This window comes from Bombina bombina, chromosome 2, assembly GCF_027579735.1.
Source record: "Bombina bombina isolate aBomBom1 chromosome 2, aBomBom1.pri, whole genome shotgun sequence".
In the NCBI taxonomy this organism is placed as follows: Eukaryota; Metazoa; Chordata; class Amphibia; order Anura; family Bombinatoridae; genus Bombina; species Bombina bombina.
Window position 1 is genome coordinate 341,892,166 of NC_069500.1, and position 24,527 is coordinate 341,916,692.

The following is a 24,527-nucleotide window of genomic DNA, read 5'->3' on the forward strand; positions in this document are numbered from 1 at the left end:
ACATTTTAACATTTTAAACAAATTTACTTCTATTATCAAATTTGCTTACTTTTCTTGGTATCCTTTGTTGAAAGAGCAGCAATGCACTACTGGGAGCAAGCTGAACACATTAGGTCAGCCAATGATGAGGCATATATGTGCAGCCACCAATCGGCTGCTAGCTCCGAACTGTACATTGCTGCTTCTGTGCCTACCTAGATATGCTTTCTAACAAATGATACCAAGAAAATTAACCAAATTAGATAATATAAGTAAATTGGAAAGTTGCTAAAAATTGTATGCTCTTGTCTGAATCATTAAATGTTTATTTTGACTTTGACTATCCCTTTAGACATGAGGTGTTTTGCACCCTGTATTTTATCATATAATGGTTTGAATCTTGGTGTACTTTATTCCTGAGACTGTCTGCTAATGATTACAGGTGAACCAGAAGATCTGATGTTCCAGTACTTTATTAAATTTGGTGATAAGCCATGCTGCTTCACTGATCTTAAAGTCTTTGTGGACCTCCTTTTTCCCAGCCAATACACCAGTGTAAGTTTCTTAGAATGTAGATGTCCCCTCCTAGTTCTGGGGTCTGTTATGCTTTCTAATATGACTAAAATTACCCGTGGCATTGTCTGCCATCACTACAGATAGATTCTTTGTTCTTCAGTTTATAAACAGATTACTTGGGTCATTACCTTTGACTCCTCCAGAAGATAGTGAATTTGCTCTGCCAGCTGACATCAAGGCTCTGCAGAGGCATTTGTGTGTGGTGCAGCTGACCAGGCTGCTTGGCCTTTACCATAAGATGGACAAGTCCCAGAAGCAGAGCGCGGTGCGGGAGATGACTATGAGATACAGACATGGGTTACGGTTTGGTGAGAACTTAAAATAATCTTTTGCTTGTAGTAAAATATGAGAGGCTCAGTCCTTCTCTGTTATGAACTTTTTAACATCTGTTATTTTTTTGTGTGTGTTTTGGTTCGGTTTTAAATTATTATTTTCTTTCAGCTTTTTATTAAAAGAAGCAATTGATTATTATAACCTAAACCGGTTCCAAATTGACACTCTCTGAATAATCTGACTATTTTTTTCTTACAGGAAAGTCCTGCTTGAAAACAGAATTGCAGTTCTCTGACTACTACTGTCTTATAGGAGCTCACATGCTTCTGGATTTGTGGGACAATGGCAAGTGCATAATTCAATTATATTGTAGTTATTCTCCACTAAATACATTTTGATTTGTTACTTTTATAACTTTTTTTATTCTTCAGGGGAGGAATGGGCTGTATGGCATTGTCTGACTTTGTTAGAAGAAGGATTAAGTAATAGCACATCTAATGCCCAGTTTAAACTGCTGCTTATTCGCATTTACTGTGTGCTTGGAGCATTTGAACCTGCCATGGAACTTTATTCCAGCCTAGATGCTAAACATATCCAACACGACACAATTGGGTGAGTTGTAAAACCTCTTATTTTACAGTGTACAATGATTCTGCTTGACTCTAAGTGCGCATATTAATACCAAATCGCACATTCTCTCATGCTTTTAAAATTGACAGCGCTCTTGGGGGACAAAGTTCTTTCTTTCCTATGACATGGAGAGTCCACAACGTCATTCCAATTACTAGTGGGATATTTAACTCCTGGCCAGCTGGAGGAGGCAAAGAGCACCCCAGCAAAGCTGTTAAGTGTAACTTCCCTTACCCATAATCCCCAGTCGTTCTCTTGCCTCTGTCAATGGAGGTTGTGCGAAGTCGGTGTCTGAAGATAATAATTATGGGTACTTTTCCTGCAAGCAAGGATTGGTGTCTAGCTGTGTCCATGTTAATCTTTTGAGTAAAAGTAGTGGTGGGTTTTAGCAGTTAGAAGGCGGCGAGGAAGTATTTGCTTTACTTCTAACATTTTTCTACCCCTTTGTAGAAAGCCAGGGTTGGTTACTCTGTTCTTTCTTTTACTACAGGTTCCTGGCATGGAGTACCGTTCACACCTAAGTAGCTGTTACCTGCCCTGCAGCGGGATCCACAGGTAAGTGCATTTTTGTTCTAGGTTCGGAAGGATAACATTTTAGAGGTAAAACCTCTAGTGGATCTAATTTGGGACATAGATTATCTAAGTTGTCTTAGATACTTTTTTGGGGCAGATTTGCAGGCACATTGTATGTTTACTTTAGGCATGTAGAGAGACTAAAGGGTTAATATTAAGCTGTGTGCTTAAGACTTAATTTTATTTGACAAAATGTGTTGGATGTCCTTTTAAGCGTTTGTTAAATACATCTGGCAAGGGGCAGATCTGTTTTGATTTGGAGTCCGGAAAAATATATAGGCTGTTACGGCTACGATATGGTATTTACAATTGAGCCGTTTGTAATACGTGCCTTTTTAACTGTGACTTGTGGCGCAGTTTCTTCTTTACTCTCAGCCCGCTCACGTGACTCTCCGCTCTTCCGTGTATATGAGGAGCGGAGTTTGTCAGTCATTGAGCCTGACTGATGCAGCTATCTTTTCTGATGATTGGATTGCCTTTCTGAACTTGTGAATCTCTCTTCTCATCTGGAGAGTTTCCTTGCTAGTGGGTTATTCGACTCCCGGTACGGTAGGAGCCCCAGACACACTGAGTCTTTTTTGTTAAAGTGACAGGTGCTGTTTTTTTGATCAAAGTTTTTTTCAGTTAATTTATTAGTTCTGAATATACTATACATTTTATTTTTGTGGGAACTGATATCTGCAATGGAATCTGAAAAAGATTCTTTATTTAATATGGATAAATGTTTACTTTGCTTGGAAGTCCCAATTGTACTACTAATGCAATTTTGTTCCAATTAAAATATATAATGTCTCTCAGGATATTGTTTTTCTGGATATGCCTCGGCTTTCTCCTCAAACGTCCCAAGCCTTATCAGTTTCACATACAGTGCCTTGCGTGTCCTCTCAACATCCTGGTGGTGTTTATTTGCCAGGGGATTTTGCAGCGCAGATGACTTCTGCGGTGTCGACAGCTTTGTCTGCTTTACCTACTTTGGGTAAACGTAAGAGGAAATCTAAACATTTGTTTGCTAGTAAGGCTTCTGACCCCTCTAATTCTGTGCTGGTCAGCCTTTCTCATTTGTCTGACGAGGAGCATACTTCAGTAGCTTCTGAAGATGAAATCTCAGACTCTGACACTTTGGAAGTAAAATCTTCAGAATCTGAAGAGGTAAATTTTAGATTTAAGCTTGAACACCTCCGGTTATTACTGAAGGAGGTCCTAGCTACTTTAGACGACTCTGAACTTGATAGTTTGATTCTTCATCTTCTGAGGAGGTTTTTCCTGTTCCAAGGAAGATGTCTGAAATTATAGTTTAGGAATGGGATAAGCCAGGGGTTCCTTTTTCCCCTTCCCTGTTTTCAAAAAAATGTTTCCTGTTGCTGACTCTATTGGTGAATCTTGGCGCACTGTGCCTAAAGTAGAAGGAGCTATTTCTACTCTTGCTAAGAGAACTACCGTTCCTATAGAGGATAGTTGCTTTTTTAAGGATCCCATGGATAAGAAGCTAGAGGCTTACTTAAAAAAGATGTATATCATCAAGGATTACAGTGGCAACCTGCAGCGAGTATTGCCACTGTTGCGGGAGCAGCATCTTATTGGTGCGATGCCTTGTCTGATCTTATTACAGAGGAAACTACAATAGAGGAGATCCAAGATAGGATCAAAACTCTCAAGTTGGCAAATACCTTTTTCTCTGATGCCAACATGCAGATAATTAGACTGGGAGCTAAGATGTCTAGCTTCACTGTACTAGCACGCAAGGCTCTGTTGTTAAAGTCCTGGTTGGCTGATGTTTCTTCAAAGGCCAAGCTTTAGGCTTTTACCTTTATAAGGGTAAAACTCTGTGTGGAAAGGGTTCTTTCTTGCCTCATGACAAGAAGAATAGACCTAGGGGTCGGCAGACTTCTAATTTTCGTTCCTTTCGCAACTTTAAGGGACAGAAGTCTTCCTCTTCCAATCCAGACCATTTCAGGTTCACTTGGAAATCTAGCCAGCCCTGGAATAAGGGAAAGCAGAACAAGAAGCCTTCCGCTGACTCTAAATCCGCCTGAAGGTTCTGCCCCCGATTCAGGTGGAGGGCAGGCTTTATCTTTTTCGGCAATCCTGGATACACAATGTCCCAGATCCATGGGCTGTGGACATAGTATCCCAGGGTTACAGAATGGGATTCAAGTCTTGCCCTCCAAGGGGCAGATTTCTCCTGTCAAGACTATCCTCAAACCAGGTAAAGAAGGAGGCCGTCTTAAATTGCTTAAAGGGACACTCAGGTTTTATTAAATTTTAATGATTCAGATACAGCATGTAATTTTAAATAACTTTACAATATACTTCCATTAAATAAAATGTGCACATTCTTTTATATTTACACTTTTTTGAGTCACCAGCTCCTACTGAGCATGTGCAAGAACTCAGACTACGTATATGCATTTGTGATTGGCTGATTGCTATCACATGGTACAGGGGGAGTGGAAATAGACATAACTTTGAAATGTGTTAGAAAATAATCTACTACTTATTTGAAATTCAGAGTAAATGCTATTGTATTGTCTTGTTATCTTGCATTTGTTGATTATGCACATCTACTGTGTTTACTGGTCCTTTAAAGGACCTATCCTACCTGGGAGTTATTGTACCAGTCCCTATAAGGGAACAAGGTCTAGGATTCTATTCAAATCCATTTGTGGTCCCCAAAAAGGAGGGAACTTTTCATCCAATGCTAGATCTCAAGTGTCTCAACAAATTCCTCAGGGTTCCGTCCTTCAAGATGGAAACTATTTGTTCCATTCTTCCTTTAGTACAGGAAGGTCAGGTTATGACAACCATAGACCTGAAGGACACATACCTTCATGTTCCCATTCACAGGGAACATGACCAGTTTTTGAGGTTTGCCTTTCTGGGCAAACATTTCCAGTTTGTTGCACTTCTGCTTGGTCTGGCCACGGCTCCCAGAATATCACAAAGGTTCTGGGGGCTCTATTGGCAGTGATCATATCCCAGGGAATTGCTGTAGCGCCTTATCTAGATGACATCTTGGTTCAGGCATCATCTTTTCAACTAGCTCAATCTCATACAAAGATGCTGTTGTCTTTTCTACGTTCCCATGGGTGCAAGGTGAATTTGGAAAAGAGTTCTCTAATTCCATTTACCTGGAGCCAGGTGAGGATTTCCCCGGATTTTGTCTTTTCTTCAGGATGGCCTGGAGAAGGGTTTGTCGGTCAGTACTCTAAAGGGTCAGATTTCTGCGTTATCCTTTTGCACAAACTTCTGGCTGGCTTGCCAGATGTTCAATCTTTTGTTCAGGCTCTGGTTAGAATCATTTGAATTTCAAATGAGTAGTAGATATTTTTTTTTCTTCTAACAAACTTCAAAGTTAGTTAAAAGGTTTTGAAACCCCAAAAATGTATTTTATGATTCAGATAGAGAATACAGTTGTATTCAACTTTTGTATTTACTTCTATCATCTAATTAGTTTCATTCTCTCAGTATCCTTTGTTGGGGAAGCAGCAATGCACTACAGGGAGCTAGTTTTCAAACTGGGTGAGGCAATAGCATGAAGCATATATGTGCATTGCAGGAACCAATCAGCAGCTCCTGGGCCTACCTAGGTATCCTTTTCAACAAATAATACCCAGAGAACAAAACAGATTAGAAAATAGAAGTAAATTGCAAAATTGTTTAAAATCGCAAGCTCTATCTGAATCATGTAAGAAAAAAATGTTTCATGTCCCTTTTTTAAATTCTCCTTCCCCCTGCATCATGTGACAGCACATTTGGATAATGGAAGTGAATTGGAAAGTTGTTTAAAATTGCATGCTCTTTCATGAAAGTTTCACTTTGACATTTATTTTTACTTAAAAAAATATTGTAATGTTTAAAACCCAGTCATATATCTGTCCCTAACTGGCTGTACTAGTTGTTATAAGAAGCTGCAAAACTATAAAACGTTTGCTAACACATTGACCATGGCTAGCTTTGTCTATCCAGTAACAAGTTCTGATGGGTTCCTCCAAATAAGGCAAGTGGTGAGGGGAATTTAGCTATTGAAAAACATTTTCCAGTAACCCCACTCTGTTAATGTATTGCAAGACTACAGATAAATCTTGCAAGGTTTTAAGCTTCTATAGATTGCATGATGCATGATATGAAAAAATACTAATATAGAACACTTTATTTGTTTACTTTTCAGGGCCTTTTACTGTATAATTGTTTTCCCCTTAATGTGTTTCCAATGAGCTTGTTATATACCAGCTGCAGGGTATAAAAATGTATGAGAAATTGTTTTTTTATTTTTTGTGTGAAATAGCTGGCTTTGTTCTTTTTGAAGCACAATCCTTTCAAATTGTTTGAGCTTGCAGGGAAATAAGATCTCCTCCTTATTTTATTACTTTCTGTAAACACCCATGCTTTATATTATCTGTATATCAAAACCCAATACTTGGCACAATTTAAAATTAACATTTTATTACTTATCTGTCCTAACCCCCACTGGGAGTGTAAGTTCTTCTGCTGGCTATGTGTACACAGCTTTTTCTAAAAATGAATCTTTTATAATTTGAGATAGACCATGCAGTTTTAAAACTTTTCAGTTTAACTAATTTTGCTTCATTTTCTTGGTATCCTTTGTTGAAAGCATAGCTAGGTAGGTTCAGAAGCATCAATGCACTACTGGGAGCTAGCTATTGATCGGTGGCTGCACATATATTTGCTTCTTGCTACTGGTTCACCCATTGGGCTCCATTTATTAAAGATATTAAAAGTAGAAGTGAACCTGTATGAAACTCTTTACATCAATTTGAGTGCCTCGAATTACAGTCTGACCTCAAGATTTATCAAAAATAGAGTCTGATGTATTGGCGTCAATGGACGATAAGACACGATGATTGATAAACTAGATTAGAAGCCAATCTAGATGTGGATAGGTGCAATGCAATATCTGTGCAGTTTATTGCCCCTAACACATTTGTGACACAAGCAATACCAAATAAAATGTATTTTACTAATTGCCATTACGCTGCAGTTTCTGGCAGACAAACATGACACTTAAAAAAAAATAGTGTGCATTGCATCTAAAACTGTTGTAGGTGCCTGGAGAACTTTGGTTGACTTGTACTGACCACAACACTGGACAAAGATTGAAAAGACCCGGTTGCCATGAAATGCAGGACAGCTAATAATTTAAGAAAACCAGAATAGCATAGCCCAAACCCTTGCTTGCAGGGAAAATTACCCATAAAAGGATTCATCTCTTCAGACACCATCTTCGCACATCCTCCCGTGATAGAGGCAAAGAGAATGACTGGGGATTATGGGTAAAGGAAGTGACACTTAACAGCTCTGCTGGGGTGCTCTTTGCCTCCTCCTGCTGACCAGGAGTTGAATTCCCACTAGTAATTGGAATGAAATCGTAGACTCTCCATGCCATAGGAAAGAACTATAATTTTACTAATTGCCATTACGCTGCGGTTTCTGGCAGACAAACATGACACTTTAAAAAAAAATAAAAAATAAAAATAGTGTGCATTGCATCTAAAACCGTTGTAGGTGCCTGGAGAACGTTGGTTGACTTGTACTGACCACAACACTGGACAAAGATTGAAAAGACCCAGTTGCCATGAAATGCTGGACAGCTAACACTTTAAGAGAACCAGGAATAGCACTTGTTCTGAAGGTGACTGGCTTCAAATAGTCCAATCATCATGATTGATTGACTTGACAGTATGAACCACTGCAATCAGTCTGTAGGAGTTTCCAGACCACAACGGGGCAAAAATATTTGCGCACTGTCTGACGAATAACTTCTTGCCTCTTCTGTAGAGCAAGATGTTGTTTACGATGCCTTCGTAGTAGTAAGATTGCTGCAACTGTAAATACTTCCATTCTCAAAGGTATAAAGGTTTTGTGAATTATTTTTCTGGTCCCATTTATATACATAGCTATCTATGGTAATCGAAAGAAAACTGGTGCCGAATACACATACATTAGTTATGTGACTTTTTGATCTAGGACGACTCTAAATGGTCAAAACTGAAATGCACATAGATGAATTACACATTTTTGAATAGAAACATGTTTGCAAGATACGTGTAATGGCAAAAATGCTTCTAGTAAAAATTTACCGCTGTTAGGCCTAGATTTGGAGTTCGGCGGTAGCCGTCAAAACCAGCGTTAGAGGCTCCTAACGCTGGTTTTGGCCGCCCGCTGGTATTTGGAGTCAGTGATTAAAGGGTCTAACGCTCACTTTTCAGCCGCGACTTTTCCATACCGCAGATCCCCCTACGCCATTTGCATAGCCTATCTTTTCAATGGGATCTTTCTAACGCTGGTATTTAGAGTCGTTTCTGAAGTGAGCGTTAGAGCTCTAACGACAAGATTCCAGCCGCCTGAAAATAGCAGGAGTTAAGAGCTTTCTGGCTAACGCCGGTTCATAAAGCTCTTAACTACTGTACCCTAAAGTACACTAACACCCATAAACTACCTATGTACCCCTAAACCGAGGCCCCCCCACATCGCCGACACTCGATTTAAATTTTTAACCCCTAATCTGCCGACCGCCACCTACGTTATATTTATGTACCCCTAATCTGCTGCCCCTAACCCCGCCGACCCCTGTATTATATTTATTAACCCCTAACCTGCCCCCCACAACATCGCCGCCAGCTACCTAAAATAATTAACCCCTAATCTTCCGACCGCAAAGCGCCGCCACCTACGTTATCCCTATGTACCCCTAATCTGCTACCCCTAACACCGCCGACCCCTATATTATATTTATTAACCCCTAATCTGCCCCCCACAACGTCGCCGACACCTGCCTACACTTATTAACTCCTAATCTGCCGAGCGGACCTGAGCGCTACTATAATAAAGTTATTAACCCCTAATCCGCCTCACTAACCCTATCATAAATAGTATTAACCCCTAATCTGCCCTCCCTAACATCGCCGACACCTACCTTCAATTATTAACCCCTAATCTTCCGATCGGAGCTCACCGCTATTCTAATAAATGGATTAACCCCTAAAGCTAAGTCTAACCCTAACACTAACACCCCCCTAAGTTAAATATAATTTACATCTAACGAAATAAATTAACTCTTATTAAATAAATGATTCCTATTTAAAGCTAAATACTTACCTGTAAAATAAATCCTAATATAGCTACAATATAAATTATAATTATATTATAGCTATTTTAGGATTAATATTTATTTTACAGGCAACTTTGTAATTATTTTAACCAGGTACAATAGCTATTAAATAGTTAAGAACTATTTAATAGTTACCTAGTTAAAATAATAACAAATTTACCTGTAAAATAAATCCTAACCTAAGATATAATTAAACCTAACACTACCCTATAAATAAAATAATTAAATAAACTACCTACAATTAACCTAACACTACACTATCAATAAATTAATTAAACACAATTGCTAAAAAAAAATACAATTAAATAAACTAGCTAAAGTACAAAAAATAAAAAAGAACTAAGTTACAGAAAATAAAAAAATATTTACAAACATAAGAAAAATATTACAACAATTTTAAACTAATTACACCTACTCTAAGCCCCCTAATAAAATAACAAAGCCCCCCAAAATAAAAAATTCCCTACCCTATTCTAAATTAAAAAAGTTACAAGCTCTTTTACCTTACCAGCCCTGAACAGGGCCCTTTGCGGGGCATGCCCCAAGGATTTCAGCTCTTTTGCCTGTAAAAAAAAAACATACCATACCCCCCCCCAACATTACAACCCACCACCCACATACCCCTAATCTAACCCAAACCCCCCTTAAATAAACCTAACACTAATCCCCTAAAGATCTTCCTACCTTGTCTTCACCATCCAGGTATCACCGATCCGTCCTGGCTCCAAGATCTTCATCCAACCCAAGCGGGGGTTGGCGATCCATCATCCGGTGCTGAAGAGGTCCAGAAGAGGCTCCAAAGTCTTCCTCCTATCCGGCAAGAAGAGGACATCCGGACCGGCAAACATCTTCTCCAAGCGGCATCTTCGATCTTCTTCCATCCGGAGCGAAGCGGCAGGATCCTGAAGACCTCCAGCGCGGAACATCCATCCGGACCGACGACTGAACGACGAATGACTGTTCCTTTAAGGGACGTCATCCAAGATGGCGTCCCTCGAATTCCGATTGGCTGATAGGATTCTATCAGCCAATCGGAATTAAGGTAGGAATTTTCTGATTGGCTGATGGAATCAGCCAATCAGAATCTAGTTCAATCCGATTGGCCGATCCAATCAGCCAATCAGATTGAGCTTGCATTCTATTGGCTGATCGGAACAGCCAATAGAATGCGAGCTCAATCTGATTGGCTGATTGGATCAGCCAATCGGATTGAACTTGATTCTGATTGGCTGATTCCATCAGCCAATCAGAAAATTCCTACCTTAATTCCGATTGGCTGATAGAATCCTATCAGCCAATCGGAATTCGAGGGACGCCATCTTGGATGACGTCCCTTAAAGGAACAGTCATTCGTCGTTCAGTCGTCGGTCCGGATGGATGTTCCGCGCTGGAGGTCTTCAGGATCCTGCCGCTTCGCTCCGGATGGAAGAAGATCGAAGATGCCGCTTGGAGAAGATGTTTGCCGGTCCGGATGTCCTCTTCTTGCCGGATAGGAGGAAGACTTTGGAGCCTCTTCTGGACCTCTTCAGCACCGGATTATGGATCGCCAACCCCCGCTTGGGTTGGATGAAGATCTTGGAGCCAGGACGGATCGGTGATACCTGGATGGTGAAGACAAGGTAGGAAGATCTTCAGGGGATTAGTGTTAGGTTTATTTAAGGATGGTTTGGGTTAGATTAGGGGTATGTGGGTGGTGGGTTGTAATGTTGGGGGAGGGGTATTGTATGTTTTTTTTTACAGGCAAAAGAGCTGAACTTCTTGGGGCATGCCCCGCAAAGGGCCCTGTTCAGGGCTGGTAAGGTAAAAGAGCTTGTAACTTTTTTAATTTAGAATAGGGTAGGGAATTTTTTATTTTGGGGGGCTTTGTTATTTTATTAGGGGGCTTAGAGTAGGTGTAATTAGTTTAAAATTGTTGTAATATTTTTCTTATGTTTGTAAATATTTTTTTATTTTCTGTAACTTAGTTCTTTTTTATTTTTTGTACTTTAGCTAGTTTATTTAATTGTATTTATTTGTAGGAATTGTGTTTAATTAATTTATTGATAGTGTAGTGTTAGGTTAATTGTAGGTAGTTTATTTAATTATTTTATTTATAGGGTAGTGTTAGGTTTAATTATATCTTAGGTTAGGATTTATTTTACAGGTAAATTTGTTATTATTTTAACTAGGTAACTATTAAATAGTTCTTAACTATTTAATAGCTATTGTACCTGGTTAAAATAATTACCAAGTTGCCTGTAAAATAAATATTAATCCTAAAATAGCTATAATATAATTATAATTTATATTGTAGCTATATTAGGATTTATTTTACAGGTAAGTATTTAGCTTTAAATAGGAATCATTTATTTAATAAGAGTTAATTTATTTCGTTAGATAAAAATTATATTTAACTTAGGGGGGTGTTAGTGTTAGGGTTAGACTTAGCTTTAGGGGTTAATCCATTTATTAGAATAGCGGTGAGCTCCGTTCGGAAGATTAGGGGTTAATAATTGAAGGTAGGTGTCGGCGATGTTAGGGAGGGCAGATTAGGGGTTAATACTATTTATGATAGGGTTAGTGAGGCGGATTAGGGGTTAATAACTTTATTATAGTAGCGCTCAGGTCCGCTCGGCAGATTAGGAGTTAATAAGTGTAGGCAGGTGTCGGCGACGTTGAGGGGGGCAGATTAGGGGTTAATAAATATAATATAGGGGTCGGCTATGTTAGGGCAGCAGATTAGGGGTACATAGGGATAACGTAGGTTGCGGCGGTTTACGGAGCGGCAGATTAGGGGTTAAAAAAAATATGCAGGGGTCAGCGATAGCGGGTGCGGCAGATTAGGGGTTAATAAGTGTAAGGTTAGGGGTGTTTAGACTCGGGGTACATGTTAGGGTGTTAGGTGCAGGCGTAGGAAGTGTTTCCCCATAGGAAACAATGGGGCTGCGTTAGGAGCTGAACGCTGCTTTTTTGCAGGTGTTAGGTTTTTTTTCAGCTCAAACAGCCCCATTGTTTCCTATGGGAGAATCGTGCACGAGCACGTTTTTGAGGCCGGCCGCGTCCGTAAGCAACTCTGGTATCGAGAGTTGCATTTGCGGTAAAAATGCTCTACGCTCCTTTTTTGGAGCCTAACGCAGCATTTGATTAAACTCTCGATACCAGAGTTAAATTTATGGTGCGGCCAGAAAAAAGCCTGCGGAGCGTTAACAGCCCTTTTACCGCCGAACTCCAAATCTAGGCCTTAGTGTTTTTAAATATTTTTCTCTGCACGTAAAGCAAAGCTAGATATTCTCAGTGCACTAACATTTTAAATACTGCAGTTGCTCAGAGCACCAATAGGGCTTGTATCATGTCAGCAATTAACAAATTGAGTCATTACCAGACGGTACAAGCACCTTAGGCCCTCTGAGCAAGTGCTGTGTTTAAAATGATGGTGCATACTTAAAAACACATTTGAAACAGTTATAGCTTTTATTAGCAGCATTTTTGCTAATGCATGAATATTACAAAAATGCTTATATTCAAAACTGAAATGTGTCAATGTAGATTCCAATTTTGGCTGGAATATCCCTTTAAGACAGTCTCCCAGACTACTGTGGGTATGGTTTTCGCAAGAAAGGTGCAGAATACACTTGCTATACGGGCAGATTGTAACTTTGAGAACTTGAATGGATTTAGCTTTGTACGGGTGGAAAATAGGATAAATCGGTCTGTTGCGAATCCAGATCGTAATTGAAACCAGCACCAAGGAAAAGACAATGTTTTGAATAGGGTACATAGCTTTATAAATATGAGGGCTTGAAAATGCATAGTTTGACGCATGAACACAAGCGGATTTCTAATTAAAGCTTTGATAAATGGTGGAGCCCATTGGGTTCAACTAGCTCCCAGTAATGTATTGCTGCTCATTTAGCAAAGTACACCTAGAGAATGAAGCACATTTTTAACCAAACTAAATTGGAAAGTTTAAAATCGTATGCTGTATCTGAATCATAAAATAAACGTTTTTGGTTTTATGTCCCTTTAACACAAGAGTAGTTTGTCAGTAGCCGATGTTTCCTGCCAAGATAAGAACTTTTCATGGGTAAGAAAACGACCAGAACCTTCCCATGGTCGGGGTTGTCTCAGAAACCAATCTTGGACTAGTCTGCTTTTGCATGATATAATTCTCCTTGATCATGGGCCATTAGCCCATGTGCAATAAACTATAAAACATATAAGGAAGAAATGATTGTCAATAAATCTTTTTTTTTTTTTTTCTTCCAGTTATCTGCTGACGCGTTTTGCAGGTTCCTTGGGTCAATATGCAGCAGCATCACAAGCCTGCAATGCTGCTCTTAGGTTTTTCCACTCCAACCAGAAAGATGTGAGTATGTTGTATGTTTCAACAAAATGATGTATATCTGCAATTTGTAGAATAGATGAGACCATATTGAAATGATTGTAAAGTTAAATGAATTACTGCCCAGTATCTAAAAATCTTAAAAACACGGGCACCTTGATTCAGTAAACTTTACAATGACGCTTCTTTTTTAAAATATTTACTATTGCGTTTTGGTAAACATACCGCCGATCCTCCGCCTGCATCTCCTACTGTATTTAGCAGAGCAATGGCAAATCTGGCTTCCTCCAATCGTTGTGTGCCCCACGAGCTTGATGCCAAAGGGGCATGCAAATGTGTGCAGGCACCACTCAGTATCTAGCTCCCACTAGTGTAGGATATGTGTGTGTATTCTTTTTCAACAAGGGATACCAATAGAATTGAGCTTATTTGAAAACAGCAGTAAATTTAAAAGTGTCTTAAAATTACATGCTCTATCTGAATCATGATGGTTTAGTTTGACTTTCCTATCCCTTTAAGACTTTTTTTGGTGTTTGTTATTGGGATAGAAAGGTCAAAATTGAAATGTACATGGATGCATTCTAATTTTTTAAATGGAAGCATTTTTGCAATATACTATTGATGATTCAAACACCATCAGAGAGCTGCCAGTGGTGTGCATTGCATCAGCAAGACTTAAAGGGATAGTCTACATCAGAATTTGTATTGGTTAAAATATAGATAAAACCTTTCTTACCCATTTCCAAGTTTTGCATAACCAACACCATTATATTAATACACTTTTTACCTCTGTGATTACCTTGTATCTAAGCCTCTGCAGACTGCCCCATTATTTCACTTCTTTTGACAGACTTGCATTTTAGCCAATCAGTGCCCCCTCATAAGTAACTCCACGGGCGTGAGCACAATGTTATCTATATGGCTTACATGATCTAATGCCCTCTTGCTGTGAAAAACTGTCAAATGCATTCAGATAAGAGGCTTAAGAGCTTAAAGGGACAGTCTACACCAGAATATCTTTTTTAAAAGATAGATAATCCCTTTATTACCCATTCCTCAGTTTTGCGTAACCAACACAGTTATATTAATACACTTTTCTTTTACCTCTGTGATTATCTTGTATCTAAGCATCGGTTCTTTAGTCAGACTTGTATTTTAGCCAATCAGTGCTGGCTCCTAGAAACGCCACATGCGTTAGCACAGTGTTATCTATATGAAACACATGAACTAACACCCTCTAGTGGTGAAAAGCTGTCAAAATGCCCTGAGATGAGATGCGGCCTTCAAGGGCTTAGAAATTAGCATATGAACCTCCTAGGTTTAGCTTTCAACTAAGAATACCAAAAGAACAAAGCAAAATTGGTGATAGATGTAAATTTGAAAATTGTTTAAAATTAGTGGTTTAAAATGGTATTCTCTATCTGAATCGTGAAAGAAAAAAATTGGGTTTAATGTCCCTTTAAAGGATGTTACTGTAAATGATAATGTGAGTAGTGCTTTTCTTTTTACAGAGGAAGAGGTTTCAAGGGCTTTATCAAAAATAAGTAAATAAGTTAAGTGGGTAGAATGCTGGCTTAAAGATAGACGACAGATGGTTTCCATAAATGGAGTACATTCAAAAGAGGTGTCAGTTACTAGAGGTATTCCCCAAGGGTCAGTTCTTGGGCCTGTTTTGTATAACATGTTCATAAGTGATATTGGAAGTTGGCTTAAGGGGAAGGTTTGCTTGTTTGCTGATGATACAAACATTTGTAATGGAGTTGATGTTCCAGGAGGGGTTGATCAAATGAACAGTGATATTAAAAAAAAAAACAAAAAAAAAACTAGAGGACTGGTCAAATAAATGGGATCTGAAATTGAATATTACCAAGAGCAAAATTATGCAAATAGGATCCAAAAACCCAAAGGCCAATTGTAGTCTCAATGGTACATTACTAACTGTAACTAAAGAAGAAAGGTACTTGGGAATTATTATTTCAGATGATTTAAAATTTGGTACACAATGCAGTAGTGCAGCCAGTAAGGCCAGTCGAATACTTGGTTGCATTGGGAGAGGTATTAGTAGCAGAAATAGCAAAGTTCTTATGCCACTTTACAGATCATTAGTTAGGCCAAATCTGGAATACTGTGTACAGTTCTGGAGACCATATCTTCAGAAAGATATAAATAAACTAGAAGCTGTCCAAAAGAGGGCTACTAAAATGGTACATGGTCTAAAATATAAAACGTACAAAGAAAGACTCTATGATCTAAATATGTATAGTTTAGAGGATAGAAGGGAAAGAGGTGACATAATAGAAACCTTCAAATATATGAAGGAACTTAACAAAGTAGAAGCTGAAAGCATTTTCCAAAAATAAATAAATGCCAAAACAAGGGGTCACAATCTAAAGTTAGAGGGTAGCAGATTCAGGAGAAATTTGAGGAAGCATTTTTTTTTTTTTTAACAGAAATTCATGGAATTTCTACAGGTGGATTCATGGAATAAACTTCCATCTGAGGTGGTAAACACAAAGACTGTAAAATAATAAAAAAATGCCTGGGATGGGGGCGTGGCTGGATGGTGGCCATGATCAGCAGCAATTTCATGGAGCTCCTCAAGTTCATCTGAATATATATTGAATTTCTCCTTTCAAATTTGACTTTTTACATTGGAAATTAACAGGTTCACACTGGAGTAGAAAAGGAGCTGATAGATAATTTAATATACAGGATATCTTATGCTGGGTTCATACGGAAAGGACCTGGAAGGTAGGCCGTGTCTCCATGACACGCAAACATCACCCCCCCCCTCGGGTACACAAATTACTCGAGTAGAGCAGTATTCATCTGCTAATATTTGCTATATTAACCAGAACAATACATAAAGTTGTCAATATGGAGGACTTCCGTGTTACAATACTAACTAAACTAGAAGCTTTAGACTGACTAATAGATTGTAGGTTTATGGATCTGAGAGCTATTTGTCAAGCGTCACGAGCTGTGAGTTTACCATCTAAGACACAAGGATACACTTTGGTGAACGTGGTAGCTGAATGGACTGATAAATCTACAGACCCACGCCTGAGTACGACACCACATGCTGTGTTGCACAGCACTAGCCTAACGCCTCAACTTCAGGCTCTGAAAGGCCCCATGCCTAAGAAAGTACATACAGACTGCTCATTGCTATCCTCGGCTCCCCTGGGAGGGGATGCGGCCGGTCCCTGCGGGGGTAATGAGGACGTCACCACTTTGCAAGAAAGGAGTCTTTCAGTGATTACTAGGCATTCCGAAGCGCTGAAAATATTGGCCAGCAGTGTGCAGTGGAGCGATAGTGTGGGGATACTGCTGAGAAAGCAGATGCGGTTTTGGTCAGCTACGTTACTTGCCGGTGCTTATACCTCTGGGTGTACAATGCTCCGATCGTTGCTCTATTTACCCCTTAGTTGCTACATCAGAGTGGGTGTTGGATAACGCTGGACGTTGTGCAGCTGAGGCCATGCTCTCCCATTCCTGCATCAGGCTTCTAGATATTTGGGACTTGTGGATACTATAATGTGATTTATGCTTTCAGATATATAGTTCCCTTTAGCTTCATACATAGTCATATTACTTTTTATTCCCTTCACACAACTCTATGTATGGCAATTGTCGTATGTAAGTACTGGGTAATTTTTAATATTGGTCCCTTTAACTATACAAATAGCTGAGTCACTTGCTATCCTATATGTAATCTTATATTTAGTGTTTACAAGCTGCAAGCAAGGGGCAATATCGTGTATGGGACTGGGTTCGCCTTTAATAATGTTTATAGATTTTCCTTCGCTACAGAACATGTACTTTTATGTGTAAGTGCTGAACCAGGTTGCATTTCATGGCCTATGGAAGTAGGTAGTCTGCCTCTAGGATCTAAGAACTACACAGCTCCTATATCAAGTATACTAAGCCTCTATAGTCGTTCTATTTGGAATATATATATAGCTAAAGATGTATAATTAGCCAGACACAGAGTCAGTGTCAATCAGATTAGAAAGAGTTGCGGGGACACTATTGCATCTTATATAATAATATTTCAGGTTTGCCTACTATATACTGCATATTTGATATAGGGTGCCTAAAATAATTTTGTGTATATGACAGCTCTCTAATAAACTCTCATATGGTGATGTGCCACAAATAGTTAGTGTTAACATGGTGCAAGCAATGAGTGACGCTAGAAATGAGGTTTGGATTGGCATTAATGTGACATGCAGATCTTACCTAGTATGCTGAAGGGGTGTTATTATTGATCATGGGGGTCACAGAGACAGACTGCAGTTACTGGTCTCTGGTGATATATAATAGACTAACCCCCACTTTGTATGATATCCTGCCACAGGGTTTATTAGTTCTGCTTACTTGTATTTTACCCTAGTTGGAGCTGGCCTGTTCCCAATTATTCCTGTACAAGGTATGGTCATTTTAAATTTACCAAATAGGTTACCACCTAGGCATATAGAAACGGAGTAAAACTCCCAACGTCATCTGTGTATTTTAGTAGTTCCTCCTCACATATTTGAAAAGAAATGATTCATTATTTTTATGTAGCATCATTAGTTAATCTTAATAATTATACAAACATTGTTTGGGTCCAAGAGAGACCATGTATATTAGTTGAGACCCTCCCCAGTTTAAGGTTTTATTAACAGGGTACAAAAGTGACCCGGTTTAGGTTGGGAGGTGTTACATTATATTACATTATAGCCTTCTTCTTGTTTTAAAAATGTACCTCTCCTCTCTCATTATATGGTATTATACTAAATATTTTAATTGTAAATATCATTCTAGGGGACAGCTTAACTAAATAAAGAGGTACCACAGTTATCTCAAAATATAAAAGAAAATCTATGGTATCATGAAAATAGTTGGAATAGATAATATGTAAGACATAATTGAATTTTGGGCTTGTCATATTACAACCCTCTGCAGTATTATACATGTAATTAGACATATTAGTTACGAGGGGGTTATTGTTTTGTAGCTCTTCTTTTTTTTCTTTTCTACTGCATAAGCAGCTTATGTTACTGTGCTGATTTATACGATGTTATGTATTGCCAAATACCTTAATAAAAAACTTTGATTTAAAAATAAAAAAAAATGCATGGGATATACATAAGGCTATCCTAGGAAAAAAAGTAATATGTAATATGGGTAGACTTGATGGGCCTTTTTGGTTCTTATCTACCATCAAATTCTATGTTTCTATGTTTTAGACATTTGCATAGGAGCCTACCTAAGTTTAGCTTTCAACTAAGAATACCAAGAGAACAAAGCAAATTTGATGCGAAAAGTAAATTGGAAAGTTGTTTAAAATCACATGCCCTATCTGAATCATGAAAGTTTAATTTTGTGTGAATATATGAGAGCGCCACTCGTTATAAGATACAAATATATACGTGTTGGTATTTTGGTATAAGCATTGTTGTTGGTAATTTGTGATAAGCAGCTGTTATAAAGACAAATGACAAAATTACAAAAACACTTGGCGCTAATTAGAATCAAGGAAAATAAAAAATTAATATGGCATAAAAATTTGAGTCTTAAGTAAAACCATTTTATTTTATAAAACAGAATATAGGTTTGTTGCAGAAAACGCACTAGGGCCTAATTCACACCAAACAATTTAAGGTGTCTTATCTGTCTTACAGCTTTAGGCAGAATGTTGATACAAACTGAATGCAATATAGGATCTTGTAACCATATAGTTCGAGTGTATGGCAGTATTCAATCCCAGAGAGAATTTAAATATAACTTCAGTTAAAAGCTGTTTACAATCAACACAGTTAAAATAGAATAAAAGCTAAATAATAGCGTCAAACCGTAGCTCACTGCTAATACAACGCGTTTCTGGGTCACGCCCCTTCACTAAATGGTTACAAGATTCTATATTGCATTCAGGTTGTATCAACATTCTGCCTAAAGCTGTAAGACAGTTAAGACACCTTAAATTGTTTGATGTGAATTACGCCCTAGTGCGCTTTCTGTAACAAACTTTTATATTCTGCTGTTTTATAAAATAAAATGTTTTACTTTAGACTCAAATTTTTGTCATAATTTTTTCTTTTCCTTTATTGTAGTTAGCGCTTTTAAGTGTTTTTGTAAAGTTTATTTTTGACTAGACTGTCCCTTTTTAAATTCTCTTGCTGAAGTAGGTGAAATTACTCAAGTCGTGTGCTTGTTTTTTTTTTTGTTTTTTTGTAGTATTTTAAGTACTGCAATGCAGTTCTTACACCTCTAAATGTGTTAAAGGGACAGTCTACACCAGAATTTTTATTGTTTAAAAATATAGATAATCCCTTTATTACACATTCCCTAATTTTGCATTACTAACAGTTATATAAATACACTTTTTACCTCTGTCATTACCTTGTATCTAAGCCTCTGCAAACTGCCCCCTTATTTAAGTTCTTTTGACAGACATCCATTTTAGCCAATCAGAGCTTGCTCACTGGAACTCCACGTGCGTGAGCCCAGTGTTATCTATATGACAAATGTGAACTAACACCCTCTAGCGGTGAAAAACTGTCAAAATGCCCTGAGAGAAGAGGCAGCCTTCAAGGGCTTAGAAATTGGCATATGAACCTCCTAGGTTTAGCTTTTAACTAAGAATACCAAGAGAATAAAGCAAAATTGGTGATTAAAGTAAATTGGAAAATTGTTTAAAATTACATTCTCTATCTGAATCATGAAAGTTTATTTTGGACTAGACTGTCCCTTTAAGACAAAATGTTGTTATTCAAATAACTTTCTTAATTTAGTATTTTGTATGCTTTTTTTTTTTCTTTGTTTTTCTCAGACCTCAGAATATATTATACAAGCTTACAAGTATGGAGCTTTTGAGAAAATACCAGAGTTCATTGCTTTTAGAAACCGGTTAAACAACTCCCTTCATTTCGCACAAGTTCGCACTGAACGAATGTTGCTTGATCTCTTACTTGAAGCTGATCTGTAAGTAGGATTATGTTTAATTTTGTCCCATGCATAATATGTCACAATTTATACAAAAAAATTGTTGCTTATAACAAGAAAATGCTTCAAATCAACATATTCAACATATTTCTAGAAGTATAAATAAAATCTAATCTATTTTTGCTGGTTTAAAAGTAATGGTTATGCTAATAAAACAATGTACACAAACTTATGGTGTATAGCTGGCCGGGTAGAAGCAGATCTAAAAAGGGGCATTACAGAAAACAACAAACACAATTCTCAAATTTTAGGAATGTGTTGTTTTAAATAGCAAATTTTTGTCCACAATGACGATTGTAGCTTAAAAAAAATATGGTTTAAATATTAAGAATTTTTTTCTGTGAAAAACATAATTTATGTAAGAACTTACCTGATAAATTCATTTCTTTCATATTAGCAAGAGTCCATGAGCTAGTGACGTATGAGATATACATTCCTACCAGGAGGGGCAAAGTTTCCCAAACCTCAAAATGCCTATAAATACACCCCTCACCACACCCACAAATCAGTTTAACGAATAGCCAAGAAGTGGGGTGATAAGAAAAAAGAGTGAAAGCATAAAAAATAAGGAATTTGAATAATTGTGCTTTATACAAAAAAATCATAACCACCTCAAAAAGGGTGGGCCTCATGGACTCTTGCTAATATGAAAGAAATGAATTTATCAGGTAAGTTCTTACATAAATTATGCTTTCTTTCATGTAATTAGCAAGAGTCCATGAGCTAGTGACGTATGGGATAATGAATACCCAAGATGTGGATCTTCCATGCAAGAGTCACTAGAGAGGGAGGGATAAAATAAAGACAGCCAATTCCGCTGAAAAATAATCCACACCCCAAAACAAAGTTTAAATCTTATAATGAAAAAAACTGAAATTATAAGCAGAAGAATCAAACTGAAACAGCTGCCTGAAGTACTTTTCTACCAAAGACTGCTTCAGAAGAAGAAAACACATCAAAATGGTAGAATTTAGTAAAAGTGTGCAAAGAAGACCAAGTTGCTGCTTTGCAAATATGATCAACCGAAGCTTCATTCCTAAATGCCCAGGAAGTAGAGACTGACCTAGTCGAATGAGCTGTAATCCTTTGAGGCGGAGTTCTACCTGACTCAACATAAGCATGATGAATCAAATACTTTAACCAAGATGCCAAAGAAATGGCAGAAGCCTTCTGACCTTTCCTAGAACCAGAAAAGATAACAAATAGACTAGAAGTCTTTCGGAAATCTTTAGTAGCTTCAACATAATATTTCAAAGCTCTAACTACATCCAAAGAATGCAACAATCTTTCCTTAGAGTTCTTAGGATTAGGACACAATGAAGGAACCACAATTTCTCTACTAATGTTGTTAGAATTCACAACCTTAGGTAAAAATTTAAAAGAAGTTCGCAACACCGCCTTATCCTGATGAAAAATCAGAAAAGGAGACTCACAAGAAAGAGCAGATAATTCAGGAACTCTTCTAGCAGAAGAGATGGCCAAAAGAAACAAAACTTTCCAAGAAAGTAATTTAATATCCAGCGAATGCATAGGTTCAAACGGAGGAGCTTGAAGAGCCCCCAGAACCAAATTCAAACTCCAAGGAGGAGAAATTGACTTAATGACAGGTTTTATACGAAAGCCTGTACAAAACAATGAATATCAGGAAGATTAGCAATCTTTCTGTGAAAAAGAACAGAAAGAGCAGAGATTTGTCCTATCAAGGAACTTGCAGACAAACCTTTATCCAAACCATCCTGAAGAAACTGTAAAATTCTAGGAATTCTAAAAGAATGCCAAGAAAAATGATGAGAAGAACACCAAGAAATGTAAGCCTTCCAGACTCGATAATATATCTTCCTAGATACAGATTTACGAGCCTGTAACATAGTATTAATTACGGAGTCAGAGAAACCTCTATGACTGAGAATCAAGCGTTCAATCTCCATACCTTCAAATTTAAGGATTTGAGATCCTGATGGAAAAAAGGACCTTGCGATAGAAGGTCTGGTCTTAACGGAAGAGTCCACGGTTGGCAAGTAGCGATCCGGACAAGATCCGCATACCAAAACCTTTGAGGCCATGCTGGAGCCACCAGCAGAACAAACGAACGCTCCTTTAGAATCTTGGAAATCACTCTTGGAAGAAGAACTAGAGGCGGAAAGATATAGGCAGGATGATACTTCCAAGGAAGTGACAATGCATCCACTGCTTCCGCCTGAGGATCCCTGGATCTGGACAGATACCTGGGAAGCTTCTTGTTTAGATTAGAAGCCATCAGATCTATTTCTGGAAGTCCCCACATTTGAACAATCTGAAGAAATACCTCTGGGTGAAGAGACCATTCGCCCGGATGTAATGTTTGGCGACTGAGATAATCCGCTTCCCAATTGTCTATACCTGGGATATGAACCACAGAAATTAGACAGGAGCTGTATTCCGCCCATACAAGTATTCGAGATACTTCTTTCATAGCCAGAGGACTGTGAGTCCCTCCTTGATGATTGACATATGCCACGGTTGTGACATTGTCCGTCTGAAAACAAATGAACGACTCTCTCTTTAGAAGAGGCCACGACTGAAGAGCTCTGAAAATCGCACGGAGTTCCAAAATGTTGATTGGTAATCTCGCCTCCTGAGATTCCCAAACCCCTTGTGCTGTCAGAGACCCCCATACAGCTCCCCAACCTGTCAGACTTTCATCTGTTGAGATCACAGTCCAGGTCGGAAGAACAAAAGAAGCCCCCTGAACTAAACGATGGTGATCTGTCCACCACGTCAGAGAGTGTCGTACAATCGGTTTTAAAGATATTAATTGTGATATCTTTGTATAATCCCTGCACCACTGGTTCAGCATACAGAGCTGAAGAGGTCGCATGTGAAAATGAGCAAAGGGGATCGCGTCCGATGCAGCAGTCATAAGACCTAGAATTTCCATGCATAAGGCTACCGAAGGGAATGATTGAGACTGAAGGTTTCTACAAGCTGAAACCAATTTCAGACGTCTCTTGTCCGTCAGCGACAGAGTCATGGACACTGAATCTATCTGGAAACCTAAAAAGGTTACCCTTGTCTGAGGAATCCACAAACTCTTTGGTAAATTGATCCTCCAACCATGTTCTTGAAGAAACGATACAAGTCGATTCGTATGAGATTCTGCTAAATGTGAAGACTGAGCAAGTACCAAGATATCGTCCAAATAAGGAAATACCACAATTCCCTGTTCTCTGATTACAGATAGAAGGGCACCGAGCACCTTTGTAGAAATCCTTGGAACTGTTGCTAGGCCAAACGGCAGAGCCACAAACTGGTAATGCTTGTCTAGAAAAGAGAATCTCAGAAACTGATAGTGATCTGGATGAATCGGAATATGCAGATATGCATCTTGTAAATCTATTGTGGACATATAATGCCCTTGCTGAACAAAAGGCAGAATAGTCCTTATAGTTACCATTTTGAATGTTGGTATCCTTACATAACGATTCAATATTTTTAAATCCAGAACTGGTCTGAAGGAATTCTCCTTCTTTGGTACAATGAAGAGATTTGAGTAAAACCCCAGCCCCTATTCCAAAACTGGAACTGGCACAATTACTCCAGCCAACTCTAGATCTGAAACACATTTCAGAAATGCTTGAGCCTTCACTGGATTTATTGGGACACGGGAAAGAAAAAATCTTCTTGCAGGAGGCCTTATCTTGAAGCCTATTCTGTACCCTTGTGAAACAATATTCTGAATCCAAAGATTGTGAATCGAATTGATCCAAATTTCTTTGAAAAATCGTAATCTGCCCCCTACCAGCTGGGCTGGAATGAGGGCCGCACCTTCATGTGGACTTGGGAGCTGGCTTTGGCTTTCTAAAAGGCTTGGATTTATTCCAGACTGGAGATGGTTTCCAAACTGATACCGCTCCTGTAGGGGAAGGATCAGGTTTTTGTTCCTTATTGTGACGAAAGGAACGAAAACGATTAGCAGACTTAAATTTACCTTTAGATTTTTTATCCTGAGGTAAAAAAGTTCCTTTCCCCCCAGTAACAGTTGAAATAATAGAATCCACCTGTGAACCAAACAATTTA

The 24,527-nt window shown here is 38.4% G+C and overlaps 1 protein-coding gene across 1 annotated transcript in view; it reads left to right on the plus strand.

Annotated features, from left to right (window-relative positions):
* NAA25 (N-alpha-acetyltransferase 25, NatB auxiliary subunit) overlaps nucleotides 1–24,527 on the plus strand; it is a 108,199-nt gene that overhangs the window by 27,085 nt on the left and 56,587 nt on the right. The window contains exons 11-16 of the mRNA XM_053701702.1: nucleotides 422–534; nucleotides 656–863; nucleotides 1,087–1,173; nucleotides 1,260–1,440; nucleotides 13,406–13,505; nucleotides 20,299–20,450. Coding sequence (XP_053557677.1) covers nucleotides 422–534; nucleotides 656–863; nucleotides 1,087–1,173; nucleotides 1,260–1,440; nucleotides 13,406–13,505; nucleotides 20,299–20,450 — 841 coding nt within the window. The remainder of the gene's footprint in view (nucleotides 1–421; nucleotides 535–655; nucleotides 864–1,086; nucleotides 1,174–1,259; nucleotides 1,441–13,405; nucleotides 13,506–20,298; nucleotides 20,451–24,527) is intronic.